This window comes from Heterodontus francisci, chromosome 31 (genome assembly GCF_036365525.1).
Source record: "Heterodontus francisci isolate sHetFra1 chromosome 31, sHetFra1.hap1, whole genome shotgun sequence".
Taxonomy (NCBI): Eukaryota; Metazoa; Chordata; class Chondrichthyes; order Heterodontiformes; family Heterodontidae; genus Heterodontus; species Heterodontus francisci.
This window is the reverse complement of record NC_090401.1, coordinates 63,904,881-63,932,849: the sequence shown is the minus strand read 5'-3', so window position 1 is coordinate 63,932,849 and position 27,969 is coordinate 63,904,881. Positions and strand designations below refer to the sequence as shown.

At 45.1% G+C, this 27,969-nt stretch overlaps 1 protein-coding gene across 4 annotated transcripts in view; it reads left to right on the top strand.

Annotated features, from left to right (window-relative positions):
* LOC137347340 (NHS-like protein 3) overlaps window positions 1–27,969 on the top strand; it is a 302,906-nt gene that overhangs the window by 258,272 nt on the left and 16,665 nt on the right. For all 4 annotated transcript variants that reach the window (XM_068011795.1, XM_068011797.1, XM_068011796.1 and 1 more), the window contains exons 3-6: window positions 8,747–8,811; window positions 13,497–13,647; window positions 18,762–18,887; window positions 22,109–26,287. In XM_068011795.1, the coding sequence (XP_067867896.1) occupies window positions 8,747–8,811; window positions 13,497–13,647; window positions 18,762–18,887; window positions 22,109–26,287 (4,521 nt within the window). The remainder of the gene's footprint in view (window positions 1–8,746; window positions 8,812–13,496; window positions 13,648–18,761; window positions 18,888–22,108; window positions 26,288–27,969) is intronic.

Genomic DNA, 27,969 nt, shown 5'->3' with positions numbered 1-27,969 from the left:
CTGCTGCTCGAAATAACATGACTGCTTGTGCATTGACAGCTGATTGCACAGGGTCGATTGCCATGCATCGCCTGAACCTGGGGATGTGAAGATCTTTTCACTCTATGTTGGACTCCCATTTCTCCACCTCCAACATCCCAGTGGCTTGCCAGTCTGGCCAGATCAAGGACCAGCTCCTCAATGTGTCAGTTGCGTGATCTAGGGAACCCCATCATCCAAGTGTGCCCTCTCGCTCACCCTGGCATTGTTCTGTTCTGCCTGTGAGGTGAAGAAAGATGCCCTTTGTACAATGCCCCTCTCCCTCACCACTTGCAGCTTTTCACTCAGATAGGATGTTGCAGTCATCACTGTAGCTCATTGTCTGATAGCATTCAGATAATGAACTATGCTTTTGGGGGCCTTCAATGTTCAATGCTGCTGAGCACACATTCTCCTCTGGTCAGGAGAAATCTATGTGCCCTCAGGATATCTCTCTGTTGCATTTTGGTGACAGCTCACCAGGAGGCATGTCATCTGGTTCTATCTTTGGACTAAGGTCATTAAAATGTTTCCTGCAATGAACCCAGTTTCTCCTCACCACTCCTCTGCTGCTGACCTCATGAGCCACCTCCAGCCATGCCTTCTTGGTCAACTTTGCAGGTTTCCATTGTTGCTGACAGGGAACATGATGCTTCTCCATGCTGTCACCACCAGAACAACTGGGGGCTTCCCTGGCACCAGGGGCTCTGCCTGCCCACTGCTCAGCTTCACCTTTCATCGGTGCGACAAAAAGCAACCACAGCGATGGCTGCTGCTTTCCCTTAAATTGGGGCCGCTCCTCCCTGTGCCCGCCTTTGCCGACACTAATTGGGCAGCAAACACAACTCTGGACCAATTAACTGCCTTGCCAATTAAAATTGCAACGCGTGCATGTTGCCGACGGGGTGCGGGGTCAGGACCCGGCAATGAACGTGATGTCGGGGTCCCGACCCCAGAATGGAAAACCCGCCCTATGTTACTATTATGAAGCTCTTTGGGTTGATATTATCTGAATCTTTCTAAGGGGATGTCCCTGCAATCACTCCAGGCATTAACTGAATTTCTATAATGCTGTCTGTCACCTTCTCAATAGATTTATAAATGTTTAAGGTGTGAAGGTTATTTTTACCTGTAATTATGTATTTCGGTATTTATTAGATATGTGAGGAAGACATTCCTAAAAGTCTGCCTGAGCTGCTTCTGAATTATCAACGTTTTGCTGCTATAAAATAAATGCAGGAATACGATGTTACCAGCTTAATAATCTGTGTTAAAATGTCAAGATTAAAGCAACAATGCGTTCGTTTGTACGCCATGCAAGTATTGACACAATAGAGTTAAAATCCTAGCCATTGTTTTAAAACGGTTAATTCTTCCTTTCTAACCTCACTGGTTACTTGCTTGCAGCCTTAATTCATGTCTTTTCTGGAACCTTCTCTGCAAAGCTTTTACATGCAGCTGGCAGGCCTGGGAGCTGTGTACCAGGGAGATTTGTATGCCAGATTCCAGCAATGCCAACTGCTGCCCTGCTTATTCAGAATAACAATTCTATATCTTCTCACAGGTGTTCACTGCCCTCTTTTGATGTTTCACTGATGTGACGTGTGCAGGTGATCCATTTGAAATGCAGGACAAAGATAAATAGGGTGTCAGTATCTCCTGATTGATCAGGCTGTGTAAATCTTTCATGGTCTTGGTTTTAAGTTACCTCTTGAAAAAAAATTATTTTTTTGGTTCTTGCAGTAATGTAAATTATTGACCATATTCAGGATATGAAAAGCCTTACTTCAATCAGGTGTTAGTATAATTTAACATAAAACTAAACAGAGAAAGTTTACAAAATGAAGAAACAGCACAGATTCTGCCAATTGGGAGAGGGACAGAAAACAGCAAAAGGTGACCAAGCAGATAGTAAAAGCTACAAAAAGGCAGGATGAAAAGGAACTTGCAAGAGTTATCAAGATCTATACTTTTTACAATTATATTCAGATAAAGAGGGTGGTTGGGAGCAATGTGAGACCCTTGCCAACTTAATGGTGATATTATCAATGAAAGTAAGGAAATGGTAGACATGTTGAATAATTACTTTGCTTATGTTGGGCACCCTAAGGAAACTAATATTAGAGTCGGATTTATACAGCACAAAGAGGCCCTTCGGCCCATTGTATCTGTGCTGGCCATACAGCACCCAACTATTCTAATCCTGTATTCCTGCATTTGGCCCACAGCCTTGTATGCTATGGTGTTTCAAGTGCTCATCTAAATACTTCTTAAATGCTGTGAGGGTTCCTGCCTCCACCACCTCTTCAGGCAGTGCGTTCCAGATTCCAACCACCCTCTGGGTGATAAAATGCTTCCTCAAATCCCTCCTAAACCTCCTGTCCCTTACCCTAAATCTATGTCCCCTGGTTCTTGACCCTTCCGCTAAGGAAAAAAGTTTCCTCCTATCTAACCTATCAATGCCCCTCATAATCTTGTATCCTCAATCATGTCCCCCCCCCCCCCCCCTCAGCCTCCTCTGCTCCAAGGGAAACAACCCTAGCCTATCCAGTCTCTCTTCATAGCTGAAATGCCCCAGCCCAGGCAACATCCCGGTGAATCTCCTCTGCACCCTCTCCACTGCAATTACATCCTTCCTATAGTGTGATGCCCAGAACTGTACACAGTACTCCAACTGTGGCCTAAATAGCATTTTATACAGCTCCATCATAACCTCCCTACTCTTAACTTTATTAGCCGAGGTATAGAATATAAGTATCCCATATGCCTTCCTAACCATCTTTATCTATCTGTGCTTCTGCCTTCAGTGATCTATGGACAAATGCTCCAAGGTCCCTACTTCCTAGGGTCCTACCATCCATTGTATATTCCCTTGCCTTGTTAGTCCTCCCAAAATGCATCACCTCACACTTTTAAGGACTAAATTCCATTTGCCACTGCTCTGCCCATCTTACCAGCCCATCTATATCTCCCTGTAATCTAAGGATTTCTTCCTCACTATTCACAACACCACCAATTTTCGTGTCATATTGAATCAGGGATGGGGACTCACCAAAGTTAATGTTGGCAAAATAAGTAATGAAGAAAATAATGGCACTAATAAGCAACACATCCCTAGGAGCAGATGGTTTCCATCCTCGGGTTTTAAAGGAAGTAGGTGGGAACATTGTAGATGCCCTAACTATAATCTTCCAAAGTTGTCTTGATTTGGAACTGTTCCTTTAAATTGGAAAATTGCACATGTCATTCATTATTTATCAAAGGTGAGAGGGGGAAACCATGGATTATAAGCAGTTAGTCTAACATCTGTTATTGGGAAATTACAAGAATCTATAATTAAGGATAGAGTCACTGAACACCCTGAATATTTTCAGCTGATCAGAGACAGCCAGCATAGATTTGTAAAGGGCAGGTCATTCCTGACGAACCTGATTAAAACATTTTAAAGAGGTGACTGAAATAGTAGACTGGGGAATGTCTATGAATATTGATTATATGGACTTTCAGAAGGTATTTGATAAAGTCCCTCATAAGAGACTGTTCGCTGAAGTTACAGCACATGAAGTGAAGGCAAGTTAGGAAATTGGCTGAGTGGCAGGAGACGGAAAGTCAGGATAATGAGCAGGTACTCGAATTGGGAGAATGTGACTATTGTCGCACAAGGATCTGTGTTGGCCGTTCAACTATTCACTGTGTTCATCAACAACTTAAATGATGGGATAGAAAGTCACATCCAAGTTTGCCGATGACCCAAAGATAGGCAGCTTTGTAAGCAGTGTAGATGGAAGCATAAAATTACAAAGATATTGACAGATCTAAGTGAATGGGCAAAACTGTGGCAAATGGATTTCAATGTAGGCAAATGTGAGGTCATTCATTTTAGACCTAAAAAGAATAGGACTTTCTAAATGGTGAAAGGCTAAAAACAGTAGAGGTCCAAAGAGATTTGGGGGTCCAGGTACATAGATCATTAAAACATTGTGAACAGGTTCAGAAAATAATCAAAAAGACTAATGGAATGTTTTATATCGAGAGGACTAGAAAACAAAGTGGGTCATAGAGTGATACAGCACCAAAACAGGCCCATCGAGTCCATGCCGACCATCAACCACCCATTTATGCTAATCCTACATTAATTCCATTTTCCATCTCACATCCCCACCTTCCCTCAATTCTCCTGCCACCTACCTACACTAGGGGCAATTTTTACAATGGCCAATTTACCTATCAACCCACAAGTCTTTGGCTGTGGGAGGAAACCGGAGCACCTGGAGGAAACCCACGCAGTCACAGGGAGAACTTGCAAACTCCGCACATGCAGTACTCAGAACCGAACCCGGGTTGCTGGAATTGTGAGGCTGCGGTGCTAACCACTGTGGCACTATGCCGTCCAGTGGCGTCGAAGTTATACTAGAGCTATACAAAGCCCTGGTTAACCCACACCTGGCATACTGTGAGCAGCTCTGGGCACCGCACCTTAGGAAAGATGTATTGGCCTTGAAAGGAGTGCAGCATTAATTTATCAGAATGATACCTGGACTCCAATGGGAGCACCATCGAACAAATGCTACTGTCTTCCTTGAAGTCAGCTCCACAAGCATTCAGGCAAAACCTCTACAAAACCAACTTCAAATGACAGGATGCTGTGTCTGGATGGCTGAAAACAGTCTTCCCCGCCAAGTCCTGTTTTCTCAACTCTCAAATGGCCAGCGTTCCAGGAGAGGACAAAGAAAATGCTTCAAAGACACTCTGAAACTCTCTTTGAAGTGTGGCAGCATTGACATTGATGTCTGGGAGGAACTTGCTAACAATTGTTCAAAATGGTGACAACTTGTCCATCAAGCTGCCTCATGCTTCGAGTCCAAATGCCTTAATGAGGCAGAGCAGCAGCAGAGAAGGAAGCAAATGCTGCACTCCGGATCCCATCACCTCGTGGGACGTCCTGCCCCATGTGCCCAAAGATCTGTGGGTCAAGAATCGGCCTGTTCAGTCGCTTGAGGACCCTTGGCAGAAACTAGTGACCTTGTGTAGACGTCATCTTCGAATCGAGGTACAGTCGATGGTGACCTGGGCTCCCAAGATTATATTACAAGGAGACTAGGGTTGTATTCTCTGGAATTTAGAAGGTTAAGGGATTATTTGTTAGAAGTTTTCAACATACTAAGGGGATCTGAGGGCCTAGTTAGAGAGAAACTGTTAGGGAAGTTAGGACTGGGGGGCAGAGTCTAAAGGTTAGAGCCAGGCTTTTCAAAAGTGGAATTAGGAAACATTTCTACACCCAGGGTGGTGGAAGTTTGGAACTGTCTTCCGCAAATGGCAATTGATGTTCAATCGATTAATTTTGAAATCGGATATTGATAGATTAGGGATATGGGGCACAAGCCGGGTATGTGTTTAGGTCAGAGATCTCATTGAATGGTGGAACAGGCACGAGGGGCTAAATGACCTCCTCCTGCCCCTACGCACCTGATGTAGCTACAAATTTCTATACATCTATATTCAGACTCTCCAGGATGCACTTAAAATATGCTTCTGCCTCTTACAAGCCCCATAGAATCTGGCATCATTAATCCAAAGTGAAATCCGGCACAAAGTGTCAATAGTTCAGCCTCTTTTTTAAAAAATTGTTCATAGAATGCGGGCATCACTGGCTAGGCCAGCATTTATTACCCATCCCTAATTGCCCTTGAGAAGGTGGTGGTGAGCCACCTCCTTAAAACATGAGAACATATAAGGAGCAGGAGTAGACCATTCAGCCCCTCAAGTCTGCTCCACCATTCAGTGCGATCATGGCTGATCTTCGGCTTCAACTCTACTTTCCTGCCCACTTCCCATATCCTTTGATTCTCTGTGTGACCAAAAATCTGTTTATCCCAGCCTTTAAATATATTCAACGATGGAACATCCCCAACACTCGGGTAGAGAATTCCAAAGAATCACAACCCTTTGAGTGAAGTAATTTCTCCTCATCTCCGTCCTGAATGATCGACCCCTTATCCTGAAACTGTCCCCGTGTTCTAGATTCCTCAGCCAGGGGAACCATCTCTCAGTATCTACCCTGTCAAGCCCCTTCAGAATTTTGTATGTTTGAATGAAATCACCTCTCATCCTTCTAAACTCCAGAGAGTGTAGGTCCAATTTACTCTGCCTTTCATCATAGGACAACCCACTCATTCCAGGAACCAATCTACTGAACCTTTGTTGTCCTGCCTCCAAGGCAACTGTATCCTCCCTTTTTAAATATGGAGACCAAAATTGCACACCGTACTTGGGTGTGATCTCCCCAAAGCCCTGTACAATTGTAACAAGTTTAGTTTAGTTTTTTTGTTTAGTTTAGACTTCATTATTCTTGTACTCCAATCCCCTTACAATAAAGGACAACATGCCATTTGCCTTCCTAATTGCTTACATGCTAAATTTCCGTGCTCCTTGTGTGAGTACACCCAAGTATCTCTGAATATTAATTATTTTATTTTTATTATTTAGATATACAGCACTGAAACAGGCCCTTCGGCCCATCGAGTCTGTGCCGACCAAGAACCACCCATTTATACTAACCCTACAGTAATCCCATATTCCCTACCACCTACCTACACTAGGGGCAATTTACAATGGCCAATTTACCTATCACCTGCAAGTCTTTGGCATGTGGGAGGAAACCGGAGCACCCGGCGGAAACCCACGCGGTCACAGGGAGAACTTGTAAACTCTGCACAGGCAGTACCCAGAATTGAACCAGGGTCGCTGGAGCTGTGAGGCTGCGGTGCTAACCACTGTGCCGCCCTAACATTAACATCTAAAAGTTTTATGCCTTTAAAAATATTCTGCATTTTTGTTCTTGCTACCGAAGTAAATAACCTCACACTTCCCCACATTATTCATCTGCAACCTTGTTGCCCACTTAACCTGTCTATATCTCTTTGTGTGCTCCTCAAAGTTTACATTCCCACCTAGTTTGGAACTTGGATACATTACTCTCTCTCTCTCTCTCTTCAGCAAAGTCATTAATATAGATTGTAAATAGCTGAAGCCCCAGCACTGATCCTTGCAGCTCTGCCAACTTGAAAATGCTCTGTTTATCCCTACTCTACTTCCTGTCCATTAACTAATCCTCCATCCATGCTATTTATATTATGCTCCTTCCCCCACCCTGCTCCATAAGGCCTTATCTTTCCTATTTACCTTTTTATGTGGGGCCTTAGTGATTACCTTTTGGAAATATAAGTATATTGCATCCGCTGGCTTCCCTTATCTGCCCTACTGGTTAGATCCTCAAAAAAACTTGTCAAATACAATTTCCCTTTCATAAAACCATGCTGACTCTGTCTGATTATACTATGATTTTCTAATTGCATTGTTTAAGACTTCCTTAATAATAGATTCCAGCATTTTCCCAATGACTGACATCAGGCTAAGTGGCCTGTAGTTCCCTGTTTTTTCCCCCTCTCCCTCCTTTCTTGCATAGTGGCATTACATTTGCTAACTTCCGGTCCACTGGGATCTTTCTAGAATCTAGGGAATTTTGGAAAATCATATTTTTGAACTGCTGCAGACCGTGTGGTGTGGGTATGCCCACAGTGCTGTTAGGGAGGGAGGTCCAGGATTTTGACCCAGCGACCGTGATTTCCAAGTCAGGATGATGTGTGGTTTGGAGGGGAACTTGCAGGTGGTGGTGTTCCCATGCATCTGTGGCCTTTGTTCTTCTAGGTGATAGAGGTTGGGGTTTGGAAGGTGCTGTTAAAGGAGCCTTGCTGAGTTGCTGCAGTACATCTTGTAGATGGTAGGGATGCTGATTTTTAGTTCTGGCAGTACAGAAAACTCTGGACTGCTTCCAATGGAAAACCAGCATGTCAATGTAAAGACGACATGCTGCTTACTGAACTGATCTCACTTGCCGATGATGCGAGACTCTGTTTGGTGGTGGGTGGAGTGATGAAAGAAAGAAATGCTTGCATTTATATAGCGCCTTTCATGACCACCAGACATCTCAAAATATCTTACAGCCAATGACATGCTGTTTGAAGTGTAGTCACTATTGTAGGAAATGCAGCAGCCAATTTGTGCACAGCAAGCTCCCATAAACAGCAATGTGATGATGACCAGATCTGTTTCTGTGATGTTGGTTGAGGGATAAATATTGGCCAGGACACTGGGGAGAACTCTCCTGCACCTCTTCATAATAGTGCCATGGGATCTTTTACATCCGCCTGAGGGAGCAGATAGGGCCTCAATTTAATGTCTCATCCAAAGGATGACAGTGCAGCACACATTCTGTACTACACTGGAGAGTCTGGTTTGATTTTTGTTCTCAAGTCCTGGAGTGGGACTTAAACCCACAATCTTGTGACTCAGGTGAGAGAGTCAGCAGCTTACCAAATGAGCCATAGTTGACACATGTATAGGATACATCCTGGAGAGTATAGATATGTTGTTGGAATATGCTGTGACGTACAATTATCCCTAAAGTGTATATGTTAAATACCTGGGGGGGGGGGAAGGGAAGGAAATGATGACATGCAACAATGGTGACTACATTTACAATATTTCTGGTTGCAAGTTCTAGTGTCAGTCTATGTCTTGCTTTGAAGTCTATTGTATGCGCCCTTTCGAATGATGAAAGAAATGGTGCATGTAGACAAAATAAGTTTAGAAATAAATTGCAGACTGTGGTGATGAGAATCTGTTGTATTTGTAACCGTGCGATACTTTGTATATTTCTCTGCTTCAGGAAACTTGGATGGATATTCACATCTCCGAAATGGCCGTGATTGTGGAGACGACAGCAGTCAGCATGTAAGATCATTGGAATTTCTGATTAACTATGAATATTCATGAGTTTTAATGCTAGTGGAGGTAGAAAGCTGTTGTACTCGTCCAACTTTCAGGGACATTAGTGAAAGTAAAATGCACCATTTGATTTTAATCCAATGAGATCTGTTTCCCCTTATTAAACATGACTGAATTCCTATAGAAAATGGGTGAGTTACTTTCACAGAAATACTATAACTTCATTGATAAATAATCTAAGTGTGGACTCATTCAGCATAGTTTACTGGCATGAAGTTTGATCAATTTTAAATTTAAATTCTAAAGTGTAAATGTTAAACACCTTGGGTGGGGGGGTGGGTGCGGTGGGGGGGGGGGGGCAGGGGGGTGTGGGGGACGTGGACGTGTAGGGAAGGATGGCGTGCAAAATTGAACATTTCTATTTCTGTAAGATGTTTAAATCTCTGGCAGCTCCCAAATGGCTCAGCTAGTTACGGTAGAGAGTCGATATCCCATGAAGTAGAGGAAGCCCCTGTTCTGACCTCACTCTAAGCTGAGGGGGTGCATGTGAGGATGCGGATAGCACAGGGCTTGTTTGTGGTGCTTCTATGGTGAATAGCTTGTTGATACTTCCTGTCTTGACTTGCATGAAGAATGGCCTTTATAATAGTAGGTATCGCCATCAGAAACTCCTTGCTCAGCATGATAGAGCCTCCCTCAAATGGCTCGGAACGCATACTGTCCATCCGACTGCTCACCACCTCTGGTCCAGTACACCTACTCAGCATCTATGCTCCAACACTCTGCTCCCCTCCTGAAGCTAAAGACCAGTTCTACGAGCAACTCCATAACATCATTAGCAGCATCTCCAACACCGAACACCTATTCCTGCTGGGGGACTTTAATGCCAGGGTTGGGGCCAACCATGACTCATGGCCGTCCTGCCTTGGGCGCTATGGCGTTGGAAGGATGAATGAGAACGGGCAGAGTTGTGTACCTATCATAACCTCTGCATCACCAACTCGTTCTTTCATACTAAACCCTGTCACCAGGTTTCATGGAGGCACCCAAGATCGCGTCGTTGGCACCAGCTAGACCTCATTGTTACAAGGCGAGCCGCCTTAAACAGTGTTCAAATCACACGCAGCTTCCACAGTGCGGACTGTGACACCGACCACTCTCTGGTGTGCAGTAAGGTTAGACTCAGACCAAAGAAGTTGCATCATTCCAAGCAGAAGGGCCACCCGCGCATCAACACGAGCAGAATTTCTCACCCACAGCTGTTACAAAAATTTCTAAATTCACTTGTAACAGCCCTTCAAAACACTCCCACAGGGGATGCTGAGACCAAGTGGGCCCACATCAGAGACGCCATCTATGAGTCAGCTTTGACCACCTACGGCAAAAGTGCGAAGAGAAATGCAGATTGGTTTCAATCTCATAATGAAGAGCTGGAACCTGTCATAGCCGCTAAGCGCATTGCACTGTTGAACTACAAGAAAGCCCCCAGCGATTTAACATCCGCAGCACTTAAAGCAGCCAGAAGAACTGCACAAAGATCAGCTAGGCGTTGCGCAAACGACTACTGGCAACACCTATGCAGTCATATTCAGCTGGCCTCAGACACCGGAAACATCAGAGGAATGTATGATGGCATGAAGAGAGCTCTTGGGCCAACCATCAAGAAGATCGCCCCCCTCAAATCTAAATCAGGGGACATAATCACTGACCAACACAAACAAATGGACCGCTGGGTTGAGCACTACTGTACTCCAGTGAGAATGTTGTCACTGAGACTGCCCTCAATGCAGCCCAGCCTCTACCAGTCATGGATGAGCTGGACATACAGCCAACCAAATCAGAACTCAGTGATGCCATTGATTCTCTAGCCAGTGGAAAAGCCCCTGGGAAGGACAGCATTACCCCTGAAATAATCAAGAGTGCCAAGCCTGCTCTACACTCAGCACTACATGAACTGCTATGCCTGTGCTGGGACGAGGGAGCAGTACCCCAGGACATGCGCGATGCCAATATCATCACCCTCTATAAAAACAAAGGTGACCGCGATGACTGCAACAACTACCGTGGAATCTCCCTGCTCAGCATAGTGGGGAAAGTCTTTGCTCGAGTCGCTCTGAACAGGCTCCAGAAGCTGGCCGAGCGCGTCTACCCTGAGGCACAGTGTGGCTTTCGTGCAGAGAGATCGACCGTTGACATGCTGTTCTCCCTTCGTCAGATACAGGAGAAATGCCGTGAACAACAGATGCCCCTCTACATTGCTTTCATTGATCTCACCAAAGCCTTTGACCTCGTCAGCAGACGTGGTCTCTTCAGACTACTGGAAAAGATTGGATGCCCACCAAAGCTACTAAGTATCATCACCTCATTCCATGACTATATGAAAGGCACAATTCAACATGGTGGCTCCTCCTCAGAGCCCTTTCCTATCCTGAGTGGCGTGAAACAGGGCTGTGTTCTCGCACCCTCACTTTTTGGGATTTTCTTCTCCCTGCTGCTTTCACATGCGTTCAAGTCCTCTGAAGAAGGAATTTTCCTCCACACAAGATCAGGGGGCAGGTTGTTCAACCTTGCCCGTCTAAGAGCGAAGTCCAAAGTACGGAAAGTCCTCATCAGGGAACTCCTCTTTGCTGACGATGCTGCTTTAACATCTCACACTGAAGAGTGCCTGCAGAGTCTCATCGACAGGTTTGCGTCTGCCTGCAGTGAATTTGGCCTAACCATCAGCCTCAAGAAAACGAACATCATGGGGCAGGATGTCAGAAATGCTCCATCCATCAATATTGGCGACCACGCTCTGGAAGTGGTTCAAGAGTTCACCTACCTAGGCTCAACTATCACCAGTAACCTGTCTCTAGATGCCGAAATCAACAAGCGCATGGGAAAGGCTTCCACTGCTATGTCCAGACTGGCCAATAGAGTGTGGGAAAATGGCGCACTGACACGGAACACAAAAGTCCGAGTGTATCAGGCCTGTGTCCTCAGTACCTTGCTCTATGGCAGCGAGGCCTGGACAACGTATGTCAGCCAAGAGCGACGTCTCAATTCATTCCATCTTCGCTGCCTCCGGAGAATACTTGGCATCAGGTGGCAGGACCGTATCTCCAACACAGAAGTCCTCGAGGCGGCCAACATCCCCAGCTTGTACACACTACTGAGTCAGCGGCGCTTGAGATGGCTTGGCCATGTGAGCCGCATGGAAGATGGCAGGATCCCCAAAGACACATTGTACAGCGAGCTCGCCACTGGTATCGGACCCACCGGCCGTCCATGTCTCCGCTTTAAAGACGTCTGCAAACGCGACATGAAATCCTGTGACATTGATCACAAGTCGTGGGAGTCAGTTGCCAGCGTTCGCCAGAGCTGGCGTGCAGCCATAAAGACGGGGCTAAAATGTGGCGAGTCGAAGAGACTTGGTAGTTGGCAGGAAAAAAGACAGAGGCGCAAGGGGAGAGCCAACTGTGCAACAGCCCCAACAAACAAATTTCTCTGCAGCACCTGTGGAAAAGCCTGTCACTCTAGAATTGGCCTTTATAGCCACTCCAGGCACTGCTTCACAAACCACTGACCACCTCCAGGCGCGTATCCATTGTCTCTCGAGATAAGGAGACCCAAAGAAGTCGTGGATCTGCAGCCTGCAACTTGGAGAGGAGACAATTAGTTATTTGGGGAGGATGCAGGAGGAAGGAATGAATGGGAAAAAAACCTTGTGGTCAGCATGGAAGGTGATAACCTGGTTAAAATCATGTGAGGACCCTGGGTGTGAAGGTGGCTGAGGCAGGAATTTGAGCCAGTGTTTTGGTTGCAGGGCCATTTCACATTGCAGCTCGCCAAAATCTTCGTCTTTTATTTCACAGAAACTTTGCTGCAGAGCTCCAAATATATCTCTCTTTTAAAAATAACTTTCTATAAAAATAACAATTATAAAATGTTAGTCAACACTAGGTTGAAAACTTGTAATTATTCAGTTAAATTAGTTGCCTCCCTTGGGTGTGACAAACTTTGCTTTGCAAATAGCACATTTTCATTTTGTGGGACCAATTTTAATACAATTGATTATGGTTTGTTTATTAGATGATGTCACAGCTATCCCTGGTTTGAATTTTGTTTGTTGTAGCATCTGATCTGCTGATATTTGCTACAAACATGAAATCTGAAGCAAATTAGTATTTCCGAGGGCACATTGCAGGCGTTTTGATATAATCAGGGTCTGTCTGTAATGTGAAGGTTGGATTGTCTGCTCATTGACTATGGGTGGCTGTTGTTTTGTGAACTTATGCCTCCCTTTAAAGAGAAATCAAACAAGCCAACTTGCTACATACTAGTCATGTGTATGGTTTGCAGGAATGATCTGGAAGGTTTCTATCAACAACCTGCTTTTTTCTCTGCTTTCTGGTTTGCATGTTTCAAGGAGCAGGTCACTGAAAAGTGGCAGGGAAGGATTCAGGCTTGAGCCTTTTATTAGGCAATCTCAAGAAATATTTGAAGTTAGGGGCAATAAAGTTGAATTTGGATAGATTTACTATAAAAATATTTGCAGAATGTTGCTCTAAAAGAGTCTTGCCTTATTCTGATCTTCAATATACATTGCTATTGGTAATTATTAGTGGAAACAGTTTGTCTGTTTCCATATTGGATATTTCCTCCAGGTAAATCTTTTGGTGGTTTTGAGACTTATAATTTATTTCCCCTAGTCACAGGATGAAGATGTGCCTCACGTTAACAAGTCTGGATCGTGTGCACCAAGTGATGAAGTTTGGGCGAAAACACGGTCACTTCCACCACCAACTCCTGATGAGATCCGAAGGGATTTGCTGTCGGCCCGATCAGGAGCCATCCCAACTGGTATCTATCACATTGTGTAGGGAAAAACCTCAGCTATGCAAATCATTATTCTTCCTAAATGACAGGGACAGGTTGGGATTTCAATAACTTAAAACAAAACCTTGAATGCTTGCTGAGTCTGACTTTTTATGGAATGGATTCAATACAATTTTCACCTGAAATTGAATTTTAATTTTAAATTTTAAAATGAATTCCTGTTGTAGCTGAGACACTTACTGCTGGATGGAAGAGTTATCATAAACTACCAAATATCAGGTGGCGTAATAAAAGATTGCAAATATAGAGAGACCTTGATTACCTGAACCTTTCGTACAAAGTTTCACCCCTTGTATCTGTTTAAATGTTATAGTTCTAAGGTCTTATTTTATACTTGTAAAATTTCACAACATGCAGTTAAACACCCACATTTCTGTTCTTTTATCACTGATCCACTGTTGACTGTGGAATTCTCTAATGATTGAAAGCAGCAGTGTGTTTATTGGCAGCAGGCATGGTCTGCCATCTACTGGTGCAGCTGAGAACTCCTCCGAATGAGACAAGTAGCTTTGAATGTCAGCTGGTTTTCAGGTTTCATGGCATTTTAGTTGAGAGTTCAGTGCTAAACCAGTTGAGCTGGAGTCACCAATGTTGTTGAACCGCATGAAGATGGAATGCAGAGAACCAACTTTGAGGTGGTGCTGCTCTATCGTGCTACATGATGGCCAAAGGAAGCAACAACAATTTGTATTTATATAGCACCTGTAATGTAATAAAATGTCTCAGGGCATTTCACAGGAGCAATATAAAATGAGATATAACCTCGAGCTATTTGAGATATTGGGGCAGATGACTAAAAGCTTGGTCAAAGAAGTAGGTTTTAAGTAGTGCCTTAAAAGAGGAAAGTGTGGTCGAGGCTGAGCGGTTTAGGATGGCAATTCCGGAGCTTATGGCCCACCATTGGCGGTGCGAATGAAATCGGGGACACTCGAGACCAGAATTAGAGGATCGCAGGTAACTTGGAGATTTGGAGGAGGTTACAGAGATATGGAGGGATGAGAATTTTAAGAAATGTAGGTCAGCGAGCACAGGGGTGACAGGTGAATGGGACTTGGTGTGAGTTAAGACACGGGCAGCAGAGTTTTGGATGACCTCAAGTTTACAGAGTAGAATGTGGGAGACCAGCCAGGAGTGTGTTGGAATAGTCAAGGCTAGAGGTAACAAAGGCATTGACGAGAGTTTCAACAGCAGATGAGCTGAGGGAGGAACTCTGTCAGAAGTGGAAATGGGCAGTCTTAGTGATGGTGCAGATATGTGGTTGGAAGCTCATCTCGGGGTTAAATGTGACACCAAGGTTGCAAACAGTTTGGTTCAGCCTCAGACATTTTGTTGTGGGGCCACAGACAATGGCGTCAGTCTTCCCAATATTTAATTGGAGGAAATTTCTTCTCATTCAGTACTGGATGTTGGACAAGCAGTCTAATAATTTAGGGACAGTGGAGGGGTAGAGAGAGGTAGTGGTGAGGTTGAGCTGGGTGTTGTCAACATACGTGAAAATGCTTCAAGGATGCTTGCAAACATGACATGACGGCCCTAAATGTCAACTATTGCACTGGTGGGTCACCAGCTGGCAAAAGAGGGAAATGGTGACACATCCTGTGGACTTGTATGCAGTACCAAGATGACCAGATGCTACAGCAGCTTGGCAACAGGTGCCAACGTCAAAAACAACTCAATGCCACCTGGCAGCTTCATGTGCAGCACTTGTGGCAGAACCTGCCCCTCAAGGTTTGGCCTTCACAACCATCAACAAAGGTGCACCAAGAGAAGACACCCCACTTAAATGGATTGTTTGCTGCGTGTCCATCATCTTTCGTAGATGGAAGGATGCCAACCACATTTAAGTCCCAATTATGCATACAGAAATCAAAAGTTAGTATCCTACTTCAAATTACTGTCATAATTTTGAGGTTCTGGGAAATATTCTACAGGTTTTTAACACCCAAACAAGCAACTAAACACAACTTCCTGATTTACCTGGTCTCTTTTTAAATGTGTTTCAATCTTTGGAGTCCTGTTCTGTAGTTCTTCACACTGGTTTCTCAATGAAAAACAAAGTAATACTAGTAATCTAATATGGAGCCAAGTATATTTGTTATAAACCGTGTAACACTTCTTTAAATACTAGCCATTGCCTGTCAACCATCAAATCTTTTAGTGTATTTTCTCAATCCACCTTGGTCAACTTGCCCCTCTTACCTTCATAGTTTCAGTTGTTCAGATTTAAGACCCTAGTTTCAGAAGGAACTATATCACTTTCAAACTTAATGTAAAATTGTATCATTGTGGTCACTATTTCCTAATGGCTCCTTTGCAGCAAGGTTATTAATTAGCCCTTTCTCATTGCATAATACTAAATCTAAAATAGCCCAATCCCTAGTTGGTTCTTCAACATACTGCTCCAGAAACCCATTTCGTACACACTCCAGGAATTCATTCTGCACAGCATTAGTGCTAATTAGGTGTATCCAATCTGTATGTAAATTGAAGTCGCCCATTATTACTGTATTGCACATGCTACATGCAGCTCTAATTTCCTGATTTATACCGTGCCCAGCATTACCACTACAGTTTGGTGGCCTATAAACAACTCCCACCGATTTTTGCTGCCCCTTGTTGTTTCTTAGCTCCAACCAAACTGATTCTACATCTTGCTCCTTCGATCTAAGATCACCTCTTATTAATGTACTGATCTCCTCTTACCAACAGCAATACTCCACCTCCTTTACCCCTCTGCCTATCCTTCCAAAATGACGAATATCCCTGAATATTCAGTTCCCAGTCCTGGTCACCCTATGATCACATCTCTGTAATGGCAATTAAATCATAACCATTTACCTTTATTTGCACCTTCAAATCATATACCTTGTTGCAATTACTGTATACATTCAGATGGACTGCCCTTAGCTTTGTCTGAACATTATTCCTCATTCTGATCCTATTTGATGTCTGCCTTCTAATTTTGCTTACTATTTTTCTACTTCCTGTTACCAGTTTTGCTTCCCTCCAGTCTGAGCTCCCTTGCAGGATTCCAAACCCCTGCCAATTTAGTTTAAACTCTCCCCAGTAGCATTCGCAAATCTTCCTGTGAGGATGTTAGTCCCAGTCCTACTAAGGTGCAACCCGTCCATCTTGTACAGGTCCCACCTACCCCAGAACCAGTCTCAATGCCTCAGAAATATGATGCCCTCCCTCCTGCACCAATGCCCCAACTATGTTTTGCGTCAGTATTTACAGTAGAGAAAGAAAATGTTGTCGAGGAGAATACTGAGATTCAGGCTACTAGGCTAGATGGGATTGAGGTTCACCAGGAGGAGGTGTTATCAATTTTGGAAAGTGTGAAAATAGATAAGTCCCCTGGGCCAGATGGGATTTATCCTAGGATTCTCTGGGAAGCCAGGGAGGAGATTGCAGAGCCTTTGTACTTGATCTTTATGTCGTCATTGTCGACAGGAATAGTGCCGGAAGACTGGAGGATAGCAAATGTTGTCCCCTTGTTCAAGAAGGGGAGTAGAGACAGCCCTGGTAATTATAGACCTGTGAGCCTTACTTCGGTTGTGGGTAAAATGTTGGAAAAGGTTATAAGAGACAGGATTTATAATCATCTTGAAAAGAATAAGTTCATTAGCGATAGTCAGCACGGTTTTGTGACGGGTAGGTCGTGCCTCACAAACCTTTATTGAGTTTTTCGAGAAGGTGACCAAACAGGTGGATGAGGGTAAAGCAGTGGATGTGGTGTATATGGATTTCAGTAAGGCGTTTGATAAGGTTCCCCACGGTAGGCTATTGCAGAAAATACGGAAGTATGGGGTTGAAGGTGATTTAGAGCTTTGGATCAGAAATTGGCTAGCTGAAAGAAGACAGAGGGTGGTGATTGATGGCAAATGTTCATCCTGGAGTTTAGTTACTAGTGGTGTACCGCAAGGATCTGTTTTGGGGCCACTGCTGTTTGTCATTTTTATAAATGACCTGGAAGAGGGTGTAGAAGGGTGGGTTAGTAAATTTGCGGATGACACTAAGGTCGGTGGAGTTGTGGATAGTGCCGAAGGATGTTGTAGGGTACAGAGGGACATAGATAGGCTGCAGAGCTGGGCTGAGAGATGGCAAATGGAGTTTAATGCGGAAAAGTGCGAGGTGATTCACTTTGGAAGGAGTAACAGGAATGCAGAGTACTGGGCTAATGGGAAGATTCTTGGTAGTGTAGATGAACAGAGAGATCTTGGTGTCCAGGTGCATAAATCCCTGAAGGTTGCTACCCAGGTTAATAGGGCTGTTAAGAAGGCATATGGTGTGTTAGCTTTTATTAGGAGGGGGACCGAGTTTCGGAGCCACGATGTCATGCTGCAGCTGTACAAAACTCTGGTGAGACCGCACCTGGAGTATTGCATGCAGTTCTGGTCACCGCATTATAGGAAGGATGTGGAAGCTATGGAAAGGGTGCAGAGGAGATTTACTAGGATGATGCCTGGTTTAGAGGGAAGGTCTTACGAGGAAAGGCTGAGGGACTTGAGGTTGTTTTCGTTGGAGAGAAGGAGGAGGAGAGGTGACTTAATAGAGACATATAAGATAATCAGAGGGTTAGATAGGGTGGATAGTGAGAGTCTTTTTCCTCGGATGGTGATGGCAAACACGAGGGGACATAGCTTTACGTTGAGGGGTGATAGATATAGGACAGATGTCAGAGGTAGTTTCTTTACTCAGAGAGTAGTAGGGGCGTGGAACGCCCTGCCTGCAACGGTAGTAGACCCGCCAACTTTAAGGGCATTTAAGTGGTCATTGGATAGACATATGGATGAAAATGGAATAGTGTAGGTCAGATGGTTTCACAGGTCGGCGCAACATCGAGGGCCGAAGGGCCTATACTGCGCTGTAATGTTCTCATTCTAATTCTAATGTGTTCAATCGCTTAATCCTCCTATTTCTATGCTCACTAGCACGTGGCACTGGGATTAATCACTAATACAGATCTTTCCCAGGTTTGGTGGGAAATTAATAAATCAAAAAAGGAATGTTTTAAGTTATTACAAATTCTTTAAAAGTGTGTAGTTTCCTAACTTTTTCCTTTTTTAAAAAAAAAGGAACAACCTTTAAACCTCAAGGACATCAGAAGACCCAATCGTCTTTTAAAGGCCCAAAACTGAAAGCGAAGAGAATACGTAGAACAACAATTATGGGACTTCCACAGCATGTTCAACAGGAGCTAGGTTTGTACGTTGGTTGTTTATTTAGGACTTTCAAACTGTTAGCCAGTTGGACTTTTGTAGATTGCATTTCTTTGGTTTAGACCTTTGAGTCAATGTAATATGAACAGAATCTGGTGTCTTGCAAAGCATTAAGGTAGATAAGTCCCCAGGGCCTGATGGGATCTACGCCAGAATACTGAGGGAGGCAAGGGAAGAAATTGCTGGGGCCTTGACAGAAATCTTTGCATCCTCATTGGCTACAGGTGAGGTCCCAGAGGACTGGAGAATAGCCAATGTTGTTCCTTTGTTTAAGAAGGGTAGCAAGGATAATCCAGGAAATTATAGGCCGGTGAGCCTTACTTCAGTGGTAGGGAAATTATTAGAGAGGATTCTTCGGGACAGGATTTACTCCCATTTGGAAACAAATGGACTTATTAGCAAGAGACAGCATGGTTTTGTGAAGGGGAGGTCGTGTCTCACTAATTTGATTGAGTTTTTTGAGGAAGTGACAAAGATGATTGATGAAGGAAGGGCAATGGATGTTGTCTATATGGACTTCAGTAAAGCCTTTGACAAGGTCCCTCATGGCAGACTGATACAAAAGGTGAAGCCACATGGGATCAGAGGTGAGCTGGCAAGATGGATACAGAACTGGCTCGGTCATAGAAGACAGAGGGTATCAGTGGAAGGGTGCTTTTCTGAATGGAGGGATGTAACTAGTGGTATTCCGCAGGGATCAGTGCTGGGACCTTTGCTGTTTGTAGTATATATAAATGATTTGGAGGAAAATGTAGCTGGTCTGATTAGTAAGTTTGCGGACGACACAAAGGTTGGTGGAGTTGCGGACAGTGATGAGGATGCAGCAGGATACAGCAGGATATAGATCGGTTGGAGACTTGGGCGGAGAAATGGCCGATGGATTTTAATTCGGACAAATGTGAGGTAATGCATTTTGGAAGGTCTAATGCAGGTGGGAGGTATACAGTAAATGGCAGAACCCTTAGGAGTATTGACAGGCAGAGAGATCTGGGCGTACAGGTCCACAGGTCACTGAAAGTGGCAACGCAGGTGGATAAGGTAGTCAAGAAGGCATACGGCATGCTTGCCTTCATCGGTCATAAAGTATAAAAATAGGCAAGTCATGTTGCAGCTGTACAGAACCTTAGTTAGGCCACACTTAGAATATTGCGTGTAATTCTGGTCACCACACTACCAGAAGGACGTGGAGGTTTTGGAGAGGGTACAGAAGAGGTTTACCAGGATGTTGCCTGGTCTGGAGGGCATTAGCTATGAGGAGAGGTTGGATAAACTCTGATTGTTTTCACTGGAATGACGGAGGTGGAGGGGCGACATGATAGAGGTTTACAAAGTTGAGTGGCATGGACAGATTTGATAGTCAGAAGCTTTTTCCCAGGGTGGAAGAGTCAGTTACTAGGGGACATAGGTTTAAGGTGAGAGGGGCAAAGTTTAGAGGGGACGTGAGAGGCAAGTTCTTTACACAGAGGGTAGTGAGTGCCTGGAACTTGCTGCCGGGGGAAGTGGTGGAAGCAGGTACGATGGCAACGTTTAAGAGGCATCTTGACAAATACATGAATAGGATGGGAATAGAGGGATACAGTCCCCGGAAGTGCAGAAGGTTTTAGTTTAGGCAGGCATCAAGATCAGCGCAGGCTTGGAGGGCCAAATAGCCTGTTCCTGTGCTCGACTGTTCTTTGTTCTTTGTTGTTCTTTGTACGTGTGTGGATTAAATTGGTTGTAACAGAAATTAGAACGAATGTTCCCCAATGTCTCCATTTAGCAAATGTACAGCCTGGAGTAGGGTGAGCCTTATTGACTAGGATAGTGTCAGGCTGGGGCATTACCATTGGACTTGGCACTATTGCATTGGGGAGGGAAAATGCACAGTCAGGGTTTCCTGCTCAGTGAATCTCACTCAGTTGCCGTATTTGCCAACATATGTTCACACCTGTAGTGTGGTTAATTGACCTGATGCTGTGGCTAATTTCTATATAACTATCCACAGAACTGCTCAAGATAATGGTTTCTTCTCTTCTGCCCAACACAACCCCCACCCCCCCAAAAGCAGTGACAGAACATCAATTAGCAAAGCAACTGGTTGAGAGTTGAATTTAAACTCAATTTAATGTACACTTAAACTTGGCTGATTAAAACTTTATGCTGGGAACAAAAGCAATAAATAATGATTAATGAGACTCTTACCACTGTTTAAGCAGAAAGAATCTATTAGAAAATTGTAATTTTCAGGAAAAATCACGATTAGTACTGGAATATTTTCACTTTTATAATTGACTTTAGCACTAATAACTACAGAAAGTCTTCAATAATTACTGCTAAAACACTCCTCTAACTGCACCAGCCATACCTGGAAGCCCAAAGATGCGTAGGCTGTGAAAAATCCTATTGGAAACAGACCTGCATTGCAAGAGCAGATTCATGTTATGTAACTTGTGTACTAAGGTGAATTATTACATGGAATATTTTGCAGGGCGGTCCAGTCATGTGTTTGGTAATTGAATAATGTGATGCTTTCTCATATTCTGCCTTAGGGCTTGGTGTGAGGTTTATGTTCATCTTGTGACCAGCTGCAATGAAGTAGCTGCTATATCTGTAGCTCTAAGGATTGTCCTTGAAAGCTCCTTGCAGAAGCTTAAGGTTGTTTTTCCCCTGCTGTGACTTAATGCTGTGCATTAGCATTGACTCACTGATCAGGATTTATTGCAACAGGTTCTGTGCTCCACAAGGCATAGCATCACAGACGCAGGAGGTTCGAGTTGGCAGAGAAGCCCCTTCACCCTTCTCCCTATCAGGCTGCAATCCCACTCAGTTAAGGTGCTAGTGTCCATCTCCTGTCTTAACCACTGTCGAAGAACCATTCAGTGAATGTGAATAGTTCATTATTTTGAATTGTCTAATAGATTGATGTCAATCTTATTTTTGTTAGAATGCTGCTACTGGCACAGTTTACAATGCTGCTGTTTACCATGACTGAAGCAGTATTCTATCCCCTTCATTACCTTTCGCTATGTCAGGTCAATGCGAAAGAGCATGTGGCCGAAAGGCTCAGAGACAAAGTTTTCTATTAGTACAGTATTTATCGGAAATCTGGACAGCTGTGAACAGGACGCTTGGTTTTGCACCACTCGAGGAATAGCCCCTGATTGTCAACAAATCAAATTCTATGTCACTGTTAGGTTTTAATTTTTTTTATTTCTGTTTTAAAGGGTTTGGAAAAGCATCTCATTTATCAAACACCAGTGTGAAAGTGCCTGGTGCGGACAGTGCTGGCGTTGTCTCTGCATCCAGGGGAGATGGAAGTCGTTGCTTCAATAATGTGTCACACTCGAGAGCAAGGGGCTCTTTGCGGTCTGTAAATTTTACTGCCTCATCAGAGGGAGATAATGAATCTATAAGCACTTTAGAAATTAATGACCAACCGAACTGGGAACTGATCGATTTTTCCAAAAGACCAAAATCATTAGCCATTCCAAAATCATCCATACCAAGTGAACTTCTTCAAAGTCCAGTTATGTCCATGTCACCTCAGGCAACTTACTTATCCAAGATCATTCCGAATGCAATATTACCTGCTGCGGTGGATGTTGTGATGATCAACACCAGTCAGAATTGCCTGCGCACCCTGAGCAGGAACAGCTTAATATGTGCACCTTCTCCTGCCTGTTCCCGCTCCAACTCCCTGCAGAATTATGATGGCAAGGATTATGCTTCAAGTGATACGTGGAGTCACTCTCAATCTTCTGAAACCATAGTATCAAACAATTCCACTATATCATCGCAGGGAAATGCACTGAATAATAATTCTGCGGAAAAAGACAGAGAGAAATCGAGAGATGAACATAACTTAACAAATTCTGCTCCAGATCATCGTGCAAACACAAGTAGATGGGTTAGTACATGTTCTGCTCAGAATGCTTCACAAATCACAGAGGATACTCCTGCACACAATGTCTCTAATGGTTACGGTGATCAAGCACTATCTCCTGCACAAAGCACCAATAGTATTGTTGATGTGTCAGATACGCAGAGTGTAACAAGTGAGCGGTCAATCTCAAGAAGCTTGTCAGTCAGGAAAATGAAGAGACCACCAGTTCCTCCAATAAGAATGCATTCCTTACAAGTTGAAGAGCAGAACTCTGAACTCAAAGATCCAAGTTGTGCATCACCTGGAGAAGATGATGTGTTTTCCCATTCACTGGGTGAAATGAATAGCATTCGATTTGAATCTTGTGTGGATTCCCCTGCTGCTGCAAGCCCTCTTGTCAATCATAAATTGGTGACTGCTAAAGATGGAATGGGAGAAATGTCCAAAGGAAGTATCCTTCATTCAACAAATAACTTTCCTGCACAAAATCCAACCTCGCCCATCAAATCTGAGCGAACCATATCCCCATCCAGTGGATACTCCAGTCAGAGCGGAACCCCCACCTTGGTCAGAAATCTCCTGTCTCCTTCGCCTCCTGTTGGAAGATCCAAACCTAGAACGCCTGAACGGTCATCATCACTTCTTTCTCCAGAAATGTCACAGTCGTCATCTTTAGCATCAATATCATCCTCTGTATCTGAACACGTTGATCTATTTATAATCCCTCCACCACCATCATCGCCTGCTCCACCCCCACCCACCATCAAAATTGCAAAATTACCAACATTGCTGCCATATGCTTGGGGAGCAGCAGCAATCCCCCCTCCTCCAGCAGGACCAGCACCATTACCACCCACAAAAAAAAAATCCTTCCTTTTTGCAGCACCAACTGTGGCCCCGCCAGTCACTAAGGCTGCGTCCACTGTGGCCCCGCCAGTCACTAAGGCTGCGTCCACTGTGGCCCTGCCGGTCACTAAGGCTGCGTCCACTGTGGCCCCGCCAGTCACTAAGGCTGCGTCCACTGTGGCCCCGCCGGTCACTAAGGCTGCGTCCACTGTGGCCCCGCCGGTCACTACTACGGCTGTGTCCACTGTGGCCCCGCCGGTCACTACTACGGCTGTGTCCACTGTGGCCCCGCCGGTCACTACTACGGCTGTGTCCACTGTGGCCCCGCCGGTCACTACTACGGTTGCGTCCACTGTGGCCCCGCCGGTCACTACTACGGCTGCGTCCACTGTGGCCCCGCCGGTCACTACTACGGCTGCGTCCACTGTGGCCCCGCCGGTCACTACTACGGCTGCGTCCACTGTGGCCCCGCCGGTCACTACTACGGCTGCGTCCACTGTGGCCCCGCCGGTCACTACTACGGCTGCGTCCACTGTGGCCCCGCCGGTCACTACTACGGCTGCGTCCACTGTGGCCCCGCCGGTCACTACTACGGCTGCGTCCACTGTGGCCCCGCCGGTCACTACTACGGCTGCGTCCACTGTGGCCCCGCCGGTCACTACTACGGCTGCGTCCACTGTGGCCCCGCCGGTCACTACTACGGCTGCGTCCACTGTGGCCCCGCCGGTCACTACTACGGCTGCGTCCACTGTGGCCCCGCCGGTCACTACTACGGCTGCGTCCACTGTGGCCCCGCCGGTCACTACTACGGCTGCGTCCACTGTGGCCCCGCCGGTCACTACTACGGCTGCGTCCACTGTGGCCCCGCCGGTCACTACTACGGCTGCGTCCACTGTGGCCCCGCCGGTCACTACTACGGCTGCGTCCACTGTGGCCCCGCCGGTCACTACTACGGCTGCGTCCACTGTGGCCCCGCCGGTCACTACTACGGCTGCGTCCACTGTGGCCCCGCCGGTCACTACTACGGCTGCGTCCACTGTGGCCCCGCCGGTCACTACTAAGGCTGCGTCCACTGTGGCCCCACCGGTCACTACTAAGGCTGCGTCCACTGTGGCCCCGCTGGTCACTACTAAGGCTGCATCCCCGCCAGCCGCTGGTACTTTCGCTGCAGTTGTACTTGCTTCAGCCTTGGCACCTGTGGCCCAACACGTTACATCTACCTCTGCGGACACGTCTCTCTCGTCCGCTCCTCCCGAGCAAGTGCAGCAGAAATTGATTCCACTTTCAATGAAACTACCTTCTCCTCCACCTTCGCCACCTCCATCCCACCATCCACCACCACCACCCAAAAAAACAACTGGAAAAACACTTCCTCAGTCTTCCTCAACTGTGTTTGAACCCACAAAGCAGGAACTATCAATGCTCAATTGGCCTCCGCCTCCACCTCCTTTGTCCCCATCTGTCTTTCCACCTTCCATGTCCTCTTCCTCCACATCTGAGAAAGTCAATGTTTCACATTCTGGTAAACAAGATGCAGAATTCCTGTTCCCACCCCCACCACCTCCTTCATTACTGGCAGACACGGCACAAGAAAAGAGATCTTCTGCTGAGGATCTGCAGCCATTGTCTCCACCTGCTCCCCCTCCACTCCCCCCAGAGTCAACATTGAAGAACACAATTCCAGAGCAACCTGTGGCTGCAGCATCCTCCTTGCCTTCTCTTCCACTCTCACAACCTGCAGAAACCGAACCGTCATCCGTGCCTCAGTCATCACTTTCATTGGCCTCATCTCCAGCCACATGTACATCTCAGCATCTTCAGGAGAAACCACTTGTCTCAGGAATCCCCCCTACAGTGAGAGAAGATTCTCAGCTTCCAAAAATAATGTCCCAAACACCAAAGGCATCCAATGAGGATTCTGAAAAAGAATTGACTGTTCAGTCTTCACCTAATCAAGATGCTGGTGGTCAAGCAAGTGTACCAGTCGTCACCCCCTCTCTGTTGCAGATGGTGCGGTTACGTTCTGTGCAGATGAGCACTTACGGACCTGGGGTGCCAGACAGCCAGCAACCAGTCAACAAAAACCAACTCGACTTGAAACCACCCACCAAAAGTCATGTGACTGCACCCAGCAAACCTGCTCGTAAGTCACTGTCACTCCGGTTATCATCCTCTTCTGATTCAGAATCTTCAATAAAACCTAACCATTCTCCTCACATAAAGAAACCTGCAACAACAGCAACCACTGATGTTCAGGGACAGACCATACTTAAATCGCCTGATGATGGTGCTCCACACAAATCTCCTGCCTCAACAGCCAGCTTCATTTTTTCAAAAAATGTAAGTTCCAGGAAGCTTGTCTTTGAAACCCCTCGATCTCCTGAGGCAGAAGCAGCAATGAAGAAGAATTTCATGGCTGAGCTGAACTCTGTCTCTGAACGAATAGCTTCAAAGACTGAATCTAAGAATTCAAGCATGCAGAGTAAGGCTGTTTCAGAAGTTCCTTTTGCACAGAAAAAGCCCGGCAGAATTCCACCACCCGTTGCCAAAAAGCCTTTGTTTTTGCCGAATGCTCACAGACTACCCTCCACATCAACTGATGTGAGAGATCTTCGAGAAGCACAGGATAAGTCTGATGCCCTTGAAGCTACAAGTGATGCCAAGGATGAGAAAGGTAATTCTCCGTGTGAGAAGCAACCCAAGTCGGAGAGATTCAACTAATAATTGTAAATTGGGTTTGATTGGGGAGTCTGTGAATTTATATCATGCATATATACCAGGCAGTGAAAGAGCATTCGGGCTTTAGCAGTTGCTGTGCTGTGTTCTAGCATTTACCATATCTTGTTTATAAAAAGCTTTCCTTTTGAAGATTAAAATAAATGCTTTTTAGTTACTCGGCTTCCAGTTTCCTCACCATTCAAAGAGAGTGCAGAAGATGCAGCAATGTGAAAATGTAATCTGTAGGTTATTCGAAAATAGCAGAGACCTTAACTGCAGCAAGCCCATCCTGTGGTCCCAAATGTTTAATCCAGCTGGTTACCTGTCGTAAATGGTGGTGACCGCTGTGTAATATTTGAATGAATGAAAAGGGCCTGTTAGTCTGAAGTAGGGTGGCTTGGAAAAAAAGAATTAATGATTCAGCTTTTTCAAGAAAAAAAATTGGGATTAGGTTGAAATGCCATTAAGTGATTGGGAACATGCACAAGACTTGGGAGCAGGAGTCGGCCAGTTTGCCCTTCGAGCCTGCTCCGCCATTTGATAAGATTATGGCTGATCTGGTTGTGGTCTCAACTTCACTTTCCTTTCTGCCCTCCATAACACTTGACTCACTTGTCTATCAAAAAGATATCTAACTCGGCCTTGAATAAAATAGGAACATAGAAAGGCACTGAGAGTCTTCTTGCAGTGACTGTCTGAGAACAAAAATCAGCAGGAGCGTCTTTCTCAGGGTAATCTGTTGCAAGTTTTGGTGGTCAGTTAGAGTAGAGTTGGTTTAGGATTGGATGCTCATCTTGTCCTAGTAGCCGGTGACCTGTATGGTGAGGAAATTGCAACATTAAAAACTTAAATGCATTTTTATTTTATATTAAGGAAAGCTTTTAATCAAGAACAACTTCCTTCATATAGTACCTTTACGGGAATAAAACGTCCCAAGGCACTTCATAGGAGCATTATAAAACAAAATATGACACTGAGCCATCTAGCGAGATATTAGGGCTGACGAATTAGGAGCAGGAGTAGGCCACTCGGCCTCTTGTGCCATTCAACAAGATCATGGCTGATCTGATTGTACCTTCAACTCCTCATTCCCGCCTACCCCCGATTTAACCTTTCACCCCCTTGCTCATCAAGAATCTATCTACCTCTGCCTTAAAATATTCAAAGACTCTGTTTCCACCGCCTTTTGAGGAAGAGAATTCCAAAGACTCACGACCCTCTGAGAAATAATTTCTCCTCATCTCTGCCTTAAATGAGCTACCCCATCTTTTTAATTCTAGATTCTCCCACAAGGAGAAACATCCTTTCCCCATCCACCCTGTCAAGACCCCTCAGGATCTTATATGATTCAATACAGTCACCTAAATTCCAGTAGATACAAGCCTAGCCTGTCCAATCTTTCCTCATAAGACAGCCCGCCCATTCCAGGTATTAGTCTAGTAAACCTTCTCTGTACTGCCTCCAACACACTTACATCCTTCCTTAAATAAGGAGACCAGCACTGTATAAAATACTTCAGATGTGGTTTCACCAGTGCACTGTATAGCTGAAGCATAACCTCCCTACTTTTGTATTCAATTCCCCTTACAATAAATGATAACATTCTATTAGCTTTCCTAATTACTTGCTGTACCTGCA